General features: G+C 38.4%; 1 protein-coding gene across 5 annotated transcripts; it reads right to left on the bottom strand.

The window, feature by feature from the left end:
- Window positions 1-221: 221 nt before the first annotated feature.
- LOC135487527 (uncharacterized) lies at window positions 222-12,534 on the bottom strand. Of its 5 annotated transcripts, XR_010446866.1 has the most exons (7): window positions 12,436-12,534; window positions 10,622-11,533; window positions 10,166-10,285; window positions 9,785-9,857; window positions 9,368-9,507; window positions 7,425-7,972; window positions 6,865-6,937 (listed from the first exon to the last, which is right to left on the bottom strand). XR_010446866.1 is itself a non-coding variant. In XM_064771280.1 (6 exons), exons 2-6 carry the CDS (start codon window positions 11,486-11,488, stop codon window positions 6,464-6,466), a joined length of 1,674 nt encoding a protein of 557 aa, XP_064627350.1. In that variant the 5' UTR covers window positions 11,489-11,533; window positions 12,436-12,534; the 3' UTR covers window positions 222-6,463. The 5 variants fall into 5 exon arrangements, 4 of the variants coding, with proteins under 4 accessions (XP_064627350.1, XP_064627353.1, XP_064627351.1 ...); XM_064771280.1 differs by lacking the exon at window positions 7,425-7,972 and having other exon boundaries at window positions 222-6,937; XM_064771283.1 differs by lacking the exon at window positions 7,425-7,972 and having other exon boundaries at window positions 222-6,937; window positions 9,797-9,857.
- Between the last annotated feature and the right edge of the window lie 1,123 nt (window positions 12,535-13,657).

Genomic DNA, 13,657 nt, shown 5'->3' with positions numbered 1-13,657 from the left:
ACATGCCAAGCTCGGAGCGCCATGCGACTCATTTTGCCATGGCGGGTCACAAATGACACCAGGACATAATAGAAGAAATGGATATCCTCAGATTTCACAAAAGGCAGACAATAGTGTAATAAACAACATGTCCATCTCAACCTGTCAATCTCGAAGCGACATGCCACTCATTTTGCTGTGGTGGGTCACAATTTTGCTGGAAATACGAAACAAGTCCATCATTTTATACAAGGTATTGCTTTTATTTTTTGTAATATATTCTCAACCTCCTAAATACATTTTAAATCAGCTTCAATCACTTTGTGATTGATAATAGCCTATACAAATGGAACTGCTATAAGATCGATACACACCCGCTCCTTCTATATAACAATAATTAACCTTTACCTAAATCCTATTACAAATATGTTCGTTATGAAAATAAGTCTCAATAATACAACAACCGCAGTAAAACACGACTGCATTGATTTAGCTAAAGGATTGCAGCATAATGAATGTATACACACATTTATGGAAGATTATATAATTTGACGAGGAGTCAAAAATATTTGGTACATATAGTCAGGGCACGTGTTCCAAGAATTTCTTCCAGAGAGTTCAAATTTGTTTTTTAGATGATACTGTGTTGTTAGAATAAGTTATCATGATGCAGTTTTACCACTTAGATAATTCATTATGGGATGAGGAATCAAACCCCCCAATTGACTTCAGGATAATTCATTATGGGATGAGGAATTAAACCCCCCAATTGATTTCAGGATAATTCATTATGGGATGAGGAATCAAACCCCCCAATTGACTTCAGGCTACATGTGCTTGTTTGAAACCGCGGGTGCCAATTGCAGTGAGCCGACATTGGCTGGCCCCAGCTGGCATATAGGACCCATGAATCTCAGATCACACATGGCACATCCAGATCTTTAAAGCTTTTTTGTTTGTAACTCAAATCTGGTACATCAGAGGAGCCAAGATGTAAAATCGTTGCCATTATTAGAAAATACAAATTCAAAGTCACAAACAGAAACGGACCAAATATTTTTGAAACCCAGCCTCATTATGGCCCATATGAAAGAATGTACTAGTATATAATGCATAAATGACTGTTTTTCACAGTCTGACTCGATAGTGACGCTCTGTAAACTCCCATGTATGCTTCTTAAGAATTTAGCAAAATGCATTTGTCACAAAAAATAAACCCATTTAAATCCAAATCTTACACGGACACTTACAGGCGATTTCATCTATTGTTAGAATATCTACTTATGACTATGTTAGATGGTTAAAAGAATTAGTAGACTTGAATACATTAAAATGCTCTCGATAAATGCAGGAAATAAGGGTGCTTTTCATTCACCCATTGCTGATGTTATATATTCTAACCGAGTCAGACCATGAAGAACAGAGAGAAGATAATCAACTCCCTAATAGAAAACACATAATTGTATATCTTAGCTTAAATAGTCACAACCAATGAATCAAACTAAATCACATGAATAGTGGTCCAATTTCTAGAAAGATTTTAATAATCTATAATAAAGTGAAGAAAAAGAGATACACATAGACGTTTTTTAGGACCCCATATTTTTGTGGCCAAAGTCGTACTCGACGTAACATAATAATGGCAGTTTTTACATCCCACTTGTGATTTTTCATTGACAAGACTAAGAGTCTGTATCACACCGGATCTCAACCTCTTAAGGGCCAAGATGCGACCAGAGCGGCATTTGAACCCATGACCCTTGGATTGAGGACTGGACACCAAGTATGCCACTGAGCTTCATTTTCTACAGCTAAATGTACTTTTCAAAGGACAATACCATTATCTGGTAATAATAAACCCTTGATACATATACTGCGCTGAAACCTCTGCTCTGAAACTTTGTAAAAAATGGAAGGGCTCACAAAAATAATGGCGTCTTTACTGAATTCATAAAACTGCCCAAAAGTAAACTGAAATTTGCATTACCTTTTATATTTCGAGAACGCCAATTCAAAGAAATAGTTTTATTTTGACATTCATCAATCCAGTCAACAGTAAAATGTAATTAAATAGTAATTAGGGAAGAACATAATACATAGAAGTATAAGAATTATTCAATTAATACAGCATAAAAATCTTCACTCAGCACTCTTTACAATTTTACATAGTATTGAGTATGCGTGGTGTATTTTTCACAATGGAAGACTACAGGTTCATTCATTCCTGTTCATGAAATACACATGGCTTGCGGGTAATTAGATAAGAACTTGGCCACAAAGCAGTAGTAGATATAGGTACTAGTAAGTTGCGTTTCTGAATGAAGGAACCTGATCTTAACATTTGATGTAAGAACATTATAGAGAACCTGCAGAGACCAAAATGATCTACCCCTTAAATGTGGAAGACGATTTTCACGCAAGTGTTTTTGGAAACACACAAGTGACAGAACAAACAAAAGACTTTCAAAGTACAAAATTATCTTAACAACAGGATTTTATTCTTATACTATTGCTTAAACATTGCTATTGCATATTAATTTGCAAAATGTCGTAAATTAAGACAGTTTTGTGGTAAAGACTGATTAAAGAAATCTTGCAGTGAAATAGGAAATAAATATAAAGAAGTTGTTTTTTCTCCGTAGCACACATTGTCATGTAGACAATGAAAGGAATTACATTTAAAACAATTTTGTAGCATATTCAGTCATGAGCAAAATGCAAGTAAAATTCACAAAACATCATTGAACTTTAAATTGATTTCAGACAACGGCAGATAGTGACTTGGATCAAAATTGATTCTATTGACTTTAACCCCGTTTTGAGGTAAAATTTTGGGACTAGGACAAAATTTTGACAGTATCCTATGTCAGGTAAATGCAGAGCAAACTGAACAAATCGGCAATTTCACTAATCAACTATTCTAATTTTCAATTAATTAAACTCTTAACACAAGCACAAATGACCTAACTATATATTGGCGTGACCCAAATCCAAAACCACAATCAAAATATATAAACAAACCATGATAAAATAAATGATTTTGGCATCAATAACACATCTTAAAATATCATTACTATTTCAACTTTCCATCATTTCATGAGAAGAATAGCTTAATCACCAATCGTTTATGTAGCTTAAGCATTAATCCTAACAAGAAAATGAAAACATTTACACCCTAACCCAAAAAATCATCATACAGGATTCTGGTATGATCTTGGTAATATGTACTACGTAATACAAAATAAGTGAATTGGACATGGTTGGCAAACATCCTGTCCATGTTTAGAACTTTCTTGGTTTTCAAAGAAGGCTAGGCTTTTATAGCACAATGCGTCAAAAAGTATTTGATCCTGCGATCAAATTTAGGGTCAGGAAAACTAATGCACAACTAAATCAGCACTAAGTATTAGAACAAATAATTCTTACATAACCAAGGACATCACAATCTATCCAATAACTAGAAACAATCAATTTAATGTAAATTTGGTCCTAAATGTATGGAATATCAATCAGTGGCAGAAGTTTTTTCTCTCAAAACAAAACAATACGTATAAGACAAGGACAACATCAACACTTTGTCTGACCATGTAAACCTGATCAGAAAATTAGTTTGGAATGTAACATTTGACCTATTGTGTTCTACTTTGGCACTTACCAAATGGTATTTTGTTTTTGATAGCATTTCATTTAATCTCATAAAGGAAAAAAATGTTGGCCTATAATATAGTTCAGGGTGAAATAATATTCATGGCTACATCCAGGTGGCACTTGTAGATTTCCCTAAGCAATCTTTTGGATTTGAAATACTGTTTGACGGAAGTAGCCATTGACATCATCTCACACAAAAGTTATATGCCAACACCATTATTCCTTTTAGGACTTTTCAAAGGCAACAGAAATGCATCAGAAAATTGAAACAGTAAACCGATGCAATCTGACTAAACAAGTAACGCAACTACCCCAATATTTACCAGGACGTATCCCCTAGGAAATGCAGGATCATCGAATGCCTCTTCAATATTCTCACACTATATATAACTTAACCATCACCAATGAGGTGGCGAATCATATCTGCCATGGGGCGCAGTCCTTCATGCACCTTTTCAGGTCTCATGAGGGGGGTCAGTTTGAATACCAGAAAATCAACAAACAAGTAAAATGACCACGGTGAGACCGTGAGATCCAATCTGACGTTGTGACACTATTTACTGGCCCTGTTGGCTCATTTCACGTAACACCGCATGACGATGTTTTTGGCCCTGAAAAGATACACGCCTCACTGCGTCATCTGCAGGGATTCATCAAAAGTCTGCTACCCCATTCAGTAACCAATCAGAATATACAATTATATCTGGCCTTTTAAAATCTACAAACAATACCTTGTAGGCTACCATTCTTGAATACAATTCACTTCATTCAACGTCAAGCTCTGGCTGAAGTCGTTTAAATGCAAATATATGATTACATATCCCTTTTACCATCAGGGCTCCCAACAGAGATTTTTATCATTATAGTAGGTAGCACGCACCTGAGACTGAATGTTGCCCTTCAATCCTATTAAACAACCTCTAGACACTTGCAGTTTTCATGACCCCCTGTAGACCATAAGATTTTTTTGCAAAGGTGCCATCAAAACATGAAATTTCAGCTCAAAAGCATTTCACAGTTTACAGTGATTCGTTTTGTACTCGAATGATAAAAATCTTGCTAGGGAAAACATTATTTTTAATTCTAATCACCTTGACCTCTCAAAAAAGAACACATTGACATAAACCGGTCAGACTTTTCATGACATGATTTCATACATTAATAAGCACTCAGACTAGTATGAAAGCCTAATTTAAAGGATACTACATAAGCACCACAAGTTATTAATAACTATGCATAAAAATTTTGGGGGTTGTTACCCCAGTACCAACAAGCTATGAACACATGTAAGCAAAACCATGACCCCATTCTAAAACTGGCCTTACAATCATTTTAATATGGCATTAGGACTTCACAGATTTCATTCAAGTCAGAGAACAAGAAAACACCAGAGCCTGTCAAATTGGAACGTTTTCTATTCCAATAGACACTTCCCTTTATAGCGCCTCTACCAACAAGCAAAATTCTGAAGTCTGTGCACAGCGATGTAAGCCCCACTAGTATTTAACCACAAATATGAAAAATATCTTCCAAGTTTCTCTATAAGTACAATGCTTATTCCCTGGATACTATTCACAACAATTCTCCACTAAAACCATTTGGGAAGCAACAGTACAGTCATTGTACATACTAGACCTTAAGAAATGGAAATATTTGATCAGTGGAAACTTGAAATCCAAAGAAGGGTCAGACAATCTGACAATATTTGATCAGTGGAAACTCGAAATCCAAAGAAGGGTCAGACAATCTGACAATATTTGATCAGTGGAAACTCGAAATCCAAAGAAGGATCAGACAATCTGACAATATTTAATCAGTGGAAACTCGAAATCCAAAGAAGGGTCAGACAATCTGACAATATTTGATCAGTGGAAACTCGAAATCCAAAGAAGGATCAGACAATCTGACAATACTCCATTTTCAGATCCAAAGAAAATTTGGATCGATTTGATGATAAGCCGTCAGTCCCAAATGACTGGTAAAGATGCTACCAAAGAGCCGACAAGTTCTAGCAATGAACTGGATGGCTAACAATTAACTGCTACACTAGACCACATCCCAGGTACCATCACCAAACCCACATACATCAGATTTAAACCATAACAACCGACACCTAACTAATTCACTTGGAAGACTACACATCGCTTATGGTACTTTACCAAATATTGAAGGAAGAAAGATTCCTTCGTATCAAATGTTGGAAATGCCTCTTGAGAACATATATTAAAAACTGTCCAATGCATAAAGCTAATACAACAATTTACTTGCAACAAGCACACGCCAATGTTTTGGATTAACTCAACTTGATAAATCATTTATGGGGAACTATACACAGTTTTATGAACTATACACATTCTTAATTCAAAAATGAATACACATTTTGTCTGCGAAAGAGTAGCTTTTAAACCATAAAAACACGTTGAAATGATATCTGAAGTTACCACTTTCTGCATTGGACAGCCAAAGTACAAGGGTCAGTAATAAAGTTGAAAGGAAATGACTTCATGACATGATCAAATTTGAAAAAGCGTGAGCATCCAAGTGTACGATTCCCCCACACTACAAGGTTGGCCGAAAGTAGGTCAAGATTTCCAGCTGACACTGGTGAATTGGGCCAACCAAGTCCCACCCCTCATTGAACAATAAGTAAATTTTTCGATTATTACATTGTGCTAACACTTCACCAAAACACACCACAAAAATTCCTATGCAGTGTGGGGGAATGCACTCAAAGGGATGTATGGCAGTATGGAAGACATCTGAATGGCATCACAAGTCAAATAATACAGCAAGTATAATATCCTATAAGTGACCCACTCGTATCACGACATGACGTTTAAGACCTGCCATCATCAGGTGACATATCAGGATGATTGTCGTCATCTTCATCGTCATGGTCATGATCGGGGTCGTCCAACCTCGGCGCATCAAGCAGCTTCATGACGTACTCATTTGTATTCTGGTTATTGCGTTGCGCACAGACTTTGCGGTGCTGCATCAAATGGATGTACTTGTTGAAGGACTCATTACACCAGGAGCACGACAGGTGTTGCTGCCGATGGACTAAACGATGGCGTGATAGGCTGCTCGAATGATTGTACGTATTGCCACAGTCAGTGCATCGGTAGATCCCAGATTTGCATCGGAATCGCGAGTTTCCTAATCCTGTTCTGTAGATGCCAGTCAGAGGGGTTAAACTCAGTGGAACCTTTGGCCCTCCCCTACATGACTCTAGCTTGACTTTCCCCTCGATGCAATCAAGGCCTGATGTCCCTGGCAGAGAGGTATTCAACCTGTGTTCAAGAAGGGCCTGCAAAATAAAGTCAAAGTTTAGTTTAATTCGGTGAATCTTTGGTTATTTTGAACCATAAGTCTCATCACCATAAACAAACATAATGTATTGACAGCTTTATTAACTTAAAGATTCCCATCACCACAAATATAGCTTTGTTGACTCTTCATTACACTTTACAACAAAATGCCCTGTAATGTTAATAAATAATTTTGCAGATTTTTAACCAAATGATTGTACACTATAGAAACTAAGTGTATTGTACTGTACTGCTGAGATATGGAAAATGGGTGTCATGTCAAAGATAACACAGGCAATGTCTTAATTGAGCCACTTTTTTTTGTTGTACTTTGAAACTCAAAAAGACAGACAAAAAGAGGGCCTTTTGAAATGAGCATTCCTAACATACCGGTGACAGAAACCTGATAGGCATATGAGTAATTCTGAAAACAAGGCCTTGAGGGCAACTCAGATGAAGAATAAGAAACAACTGGAAATCTCATACCATATGTAATAAAATCCTTCATAATCCAGATCAAATGGAGATGGTGTCGCCATGACTACCACCACTAAGAAGGAATCCAATGTGCAGAGGAAAAGCTGAGAGAAAGCGTGGCATTATCTAGGCTAGGTTACAGGTGCATTCCCGCCACCAAAGTCCAATGTGGTCGAATTAAGTATCGGGGGAGGTTTGGCTGCAGGTTGGGCTGGAATCAGTGGAGCAGTTTGGTTATCTGGTGAAAGAAAACGGGAGATCATCCGTGGGAACTCCAGGCGGCGAGTGCACATCTTCTTATGACTGAATAAAGTGTTGTAGTTTAAGAACACACGTTGACAAAATGGGCAGAATAATTGCTTCTGTTTGTGTATAAGTTTGTGACGAGATAAACCGCTAGCATAGCGGTACGAGTTCCCACATTGCACACATTTATATTTTCCCATATCGGCTATTGGTATGTAGTCGCCTGTGAGTGACGTAGATGTCGACCATGAATAACTCCAAGCGTTCCCTTTTTGATTGACGTTGTTGTTTATGTTCCTTAAAGCGTCATCCTGTAAAAACAAGACACGGCCTACCTCACAAAAAGGTCAGGCCCTCAGGTATGGTTCCTCAAAAATAATACTTTTCAAGAGAAACAACAAAGACGCGTGAAATTAAGCTTTAAATCAAAAGAAAAATATAAAAGAAAAATAACAAAGCTATCAAACAATTAACAATTTAGCACAACTGAAAAACAATCCTATTAAACAACCATGCAAAAACTGGTAGATGCACAAAAATAGTTGGAAATCAAGACTCAGAAATCACTGAATATCTAGGTATGACTTGTGAAGCACATAATTCCAAAAATTTAGACCGATTCACAATCTTTACTTTTGAGACAGAATCAAAGACATCACCAAAAAACATTCCACTAAAAACTAACTTTCAGGAATGGAAAGAAGCACTGGGCTATATTTGGGACAGATATCTGTATAATGAATCTGCGAAATTGATCGGGGGATGAGTTGCCAGCATGCCAATGAAAGCACAAATTTTTACATTTACACGACCATTCTTGTGCATAACAGGAAACGCAAGTTAGAAAACAAAGTTAGCGATAGGGTAGGAGCAGAGGAATTGATAGGAAGTGCATGCAAGCTTCACAAATGCGTCGCGAAAATGAGCAATTTAAATTGCTGTCCCCTAGGATTATAATTGCTGCTACAGTGTAACCTCCATTAGCGGACACCTCTCTATTAAGGACAACCTCTCTATTAAGGACACTAGTTTTGGTCTTAACGTGGTTGTTTCCATTCAATTTGACCTCTCTAATCAGGACACCTCTCTATTAAGGACAGTATTTATCAGTCCCGAGGGTGTCCTTAATAGAGAGGTTCTACTGTATATGCAACGAAACGATCTCTGCAGGATGCTGCTATCAAAGACTCCTCCAGTGACAACAGCAAATCAGTAATTTCGTCAGGTTACAGCAAATCAAATCACTAGTGTTAATTAAGAAATGAGGTTAAAGCATAAAGCAATAAGGTGAAGAACCGCACCCGATTTGATTATGGACATGATATTTACAAGTATACAAACAAGAATTCATTCACTGATGACCTTAAAAATATAGCAAAAGTTACCCGTAATTTAGGCCATTAAAAGATATCACACCAGGTGAATATTATATCTATTAAATACCACAATTGCTTTTGAATCAAAGCCCTCTTCATGCTACGAACAGTCACAATATCTTCATAGTCACTACCACCATGAGCCAGAAGCACCCACCCTTATGCTTCAATGGCTTTTATACCAAATGAGGCACAGGAATGTGAGGGACAATGTATTGCTCGTGCGTAATTCACTTTAACTGACTGAAGCAAGTTTCCCCAACAATGGCTCCTGAATGAGTTTTTTCTTCAAATGGTACACATTTTTCGCATGTCTTAGTAAATATTGACCTGTGATGTGCTCCCAGCTGAATGTGACATGAGCGGCAGTGTCGGGCAACCAGGGGGCGTCTCAAACCCTTGGAGTGGAAGAGAGGTGCTCATTGGCAGGAAGAACTCTGGCATCACTTTGAAGTCGCCATCTTTGCAATCTAGAAGAAATTGAGAGAAAACGTGAAGTGAACTTGAAACAAGTGTTACAATTAAAGCAATTGAACTTTGTTGGCTGTTGGCCATTTTTTTAATGGTTGGGTGTTATCCAAGCATGGCCAGTGCACCCTGGGGTATTGACGATAAGAAGATAGTAATGTTGACCTGGTACATTGGCATCTGCATATACTTGGCCACATGAACAGACCATAAAAATTGCCAAGTTCTTCTCTATTAGCTCTACTATTGAAATGATATGAACCAATTCTCGTTACTTACTGTGGGTCTCACCTTTTGAAGCAGAATGCTGAACGGTTTCTGAACTAGATTCCCGGCCATGTGTTGACAAATCCTGAAATTCAAGATATATTTTAAAATTTTTCATTGATCTTGACCTCAAGGTTCTCGTTGTCAATTTGCAGACTAGGTGTTTCGTGCATCAATTTACAACCTGTAAAATCAGTGTTAAGAGGGAACACTGACATTTACAGCACGTCCCTATGCAAAAAGGTTCACAAACAAAATAGGCTTGTTTCGAAAATATTCTTCTTTCTTTGGCAGTGCAATATAATTTGGCACATACCTGGCATTGGCTAAAGGTTACAGGAATTTTTTTTTTCTTCATCTCATTCAAAGGTCGAGACAATGTGGCTTTCCTACCTGTGCCTCTGTGGAATCATCCGATGATGACCGACTCCGCAGTCCGGCTACCTCAGGTTCCATCTCCATTGCATCTGTCTCATCATGGTCTTCTGGCAGCTTATCTTCATCATTATTATTCTGCAAAGTTAAACACCAAGATAAGTACTTTATTGTCGTTTCAAATTAAGGCAAAGATACTTCACTTCATGTACCAATCCCTCATGCAATATGAAAAGTTTTTAATTTCAACCAGACACTATCAAATCCTTTGGGTCATTCATCTAGGCTACCATCATTATCACAGGCAGAATAATTCATAGCAGGGGTGAAGTTGATCAACCTGACATCTGAAGTCACTGCTCCCTCCCTCTTAGTTTAAAAAACCCACAATAAGTGTTTGCTGTTTCCGAATTTTCAAAAGCAATTCGACCAATTTTAATACATGTTCCGTAAAATCCATCCAGGGGTACCAACCTTTGCATCAATGGAGCGCACCCTTTCAGACTCCCGGAACATCCTCTTTGTCTCATCATGAGCCCGCCTCTCCATGTCCAGATTTCTCTTCAAACCGCTGATCTCGATCTTCAAGTGCTGTTTATCATTTTCATGAGACATTTTAATCTTGTTGATCTCCATTGTTAATTCACCATTATCGCGGACCATTTCACTTTGAAGTTTGGACAAAAGAATATCCTTGGTGTTAGCCTCCGATTGCAGGAACCTGACCTTTTCATGTAGTTTTTGAACATCAACTTCAAGTTTCGATAACCTTTCATTTTTCGACCGGAGCTCAACTTTTGATTGTTTCAGAACTTCTTTGGTTTCAGCCAAGTCTTTTTGGGTGTCTGTAAGTCGCGCTTCAGTGGCTAACAAGTCTCTCTGACATTTCAGCAGCAGACGATCTTTCACAGACATTTCGTCATGAATTCGTCTTATTTTCTCAGTATTAGCACAATTACCATTCCCCCCACATGAACAATCTTCCTGGTCGATTTGCACAGGTTTTAAACTACCCGCACCATTGGCAGCCAGCTTGACCTCCATGGACACTAATCCAGCTTGGTATTTCATAAGAGTCCCAAGTAGGTCAGCCCACATCTGTGACAGCTGGTTACCCTTCTGGAGAAGTTCTGTGCGCACATCGCTAAATGGAATGGAAGTAGCAATTGGGATGGAATCAATACAGTTCATTTTACTGGATGGAGTTGCAGAGCTTGGGGATGTGGCACCACCATTTCTCGTCCCTTGGTCCTTCATTTCTTCATCTCCGACTCCAGGGGTCAGATCAGGAACCTCAAAAAGAAGGTCCATGTTCTGACCCTGACTGGTTACCTCACCCATGGCTTTTGGTCACGTATTCATTGGAAGGATGGACTAGATGACTTTCTGAAATATAAAATGAATTCTAATAATGATTACAAAGGCCTAGTTGTGTTCAGTTGGCAAAGTTTTTCTGGAACTTCATCTTTGTTCTGACTTGATATTTGCTGGTAAGAAAGGGACATGGAGCTGTTGCCTTTCAAGATGTTATCTGCCATTACATAATTTACGGCTTCTTACCCCTATGTTGGGTTTTTGGTGGAAATTTGAAATGAAAAGCAGATACAATAAAGGTTACAATTTACCCTACAGACTACACAAAAGCTATTTAATAACATAAGCCTAAAAGGGACCATGGTTTTAGTCCCAACCATCCATTCCAACTCTTGACTTCATCATTGAGCTCATTCATTCATTCATTCGTGCCTGCCTAAAAATGCCTTGCACTGCATTGGACAGTGACTGAGTGAGTTAGTTCATGAGTAACGATTAACATATAACAATCAGTGTGTTTGTAGACAGTATGAGGAGTTACCATTGCCTACCAACATCATAATATAAATAAGGGGCCTAGTATATGGCAATATGCCTATCATTCATATTGATATTCACAAGTTTCACTTTGATCAGTGTTGGTGCAGTTACCTCCTCATCATGCTCATGCAAGGTTCATAGCGTTGCACACAGGCCTATAAGAAGTACCAGAGGCCGACATAATGAATCATCCGACGCCATTATTCGTATTTGGGTCAAGGCCTAGCCTAGCCTGCATACAATGCATAGGCTGTGCACTGTAGCTTAGCCCAGGCCAATGGCCCATCTTGCTGTGTTTGCTAGGCCCCACTTTTCATCAGCACAGTGCAACAATCTGGCCATGCTAAACAACTCTTTCTGTGCAGGATTTTCACATGCATCATTAGTGCATGGATTTCCCAGTGTTCTTGGTGCAATCAAGTAAACATACTCGCCGAAAACGTGTTTAGAAGTCGGGATGTTTTCTTTATTTTGATGCTGCAATTCACCACCGGAAGTTGATGGATTCAATGCCTCTCTGCGCATCATCAATTACGCAGGCACGTGGTCCGTTGATAATTTCGGACATTTCAGTTCCACACGTATTAGTTAGATGGCGTCGCTGTAGATTTCCTATCACTCTTCCAGCTGGTGGATAAACCAAGCAAGGCGAGGAGGCCGTACCAATTGTCCAATAGCCATCAGTGGCAGGATCTTGGGGTCATTGCGCACGGATAGGTTATGCTATGAACGGACGTCTGTACGGATTGGGGATAATCTCATACAGCATACTTGATTACATAGTAAATAGTATTATGTTTTTTTAAGTACTTATTCTTTATTTCTTACCACCATCTGTCATACATGTACATGTATTTTTTTTAATAAATCTTATTTATCTTTGGATTGAACCCTATCTAATAGATGCTAGAGCATCCGGAAGACTTCACCTTGACAATTTATTTTTATTTCTTTGCGCCAACCATCTGATAGATCCTCTATCATCCATAAATGTAAGTCATGTATATTTTTAATAAATCTTATTTATATTTGTCTTGAACCCTAAAGCTCGGTGGTCTAAGGTCCAGTGGTCTATATACTGGAGTCCGTGAGCGCTGACAGTCTAGTGGCGCGGCCTACGGATACGTTCGAGAGGACGGTTTGGGGTTCCGCCGACGGTGCTCGCATGCATTGGTCGTTTCTCCGAAACCTTTACAAAACTCATGGCATATCGGATGCGCATCCGATGACAGTAAAACACGTGGCACCCGTCTCCGGCGATGTTGACGGTACGGGAACTGTAAATCTTGTGGCATCCAATGACGGTAAAATATATATACATGTATATATATTTAAGTTTTATACTATGACAGTGACAAAAAGAAGATGAGTCTCAAACGGATTACTCTGCCCATAGGAAAACAAACGGTAATGCAATAAATACAAGATCACTTGCGCTTTGTCACTTGTGATCATCAGTGAAAGTACCAGTGATAAAATGTACTGGAAAGTTTGAAGTCTGTATCACCAAACATCACTGCAGGTGGATTGCACAAATCTTAAGACGAGCGTAAATGTATTTCTTGAACAAGTGTAAAGAATAAAGAAACTTGGTTCAATGTAGTTAGCCTCTTGTTTCCCTCTCCTGCCATGCCTGCAGACTGTAGTTCAGCCCAT

This window comes from Lineus longissimus, chromosome 5, assembly GCF_910592395.1.
Source record: "Lineus longissimus chromosome 5, tnLinLong1.2, whole genome shotgun sequence".
NCBI classification, from domain to species: Eukaryota; Metazoa; Nemertea; class Pilidiophora; order Heteronemertea; family Lineidae; genus Lineus; species Lineus longissimus.
Note: the sequence above shows the minus strand (reverse complement) of the source record. Positions and strands in the feature narration are given on the sequence as shown.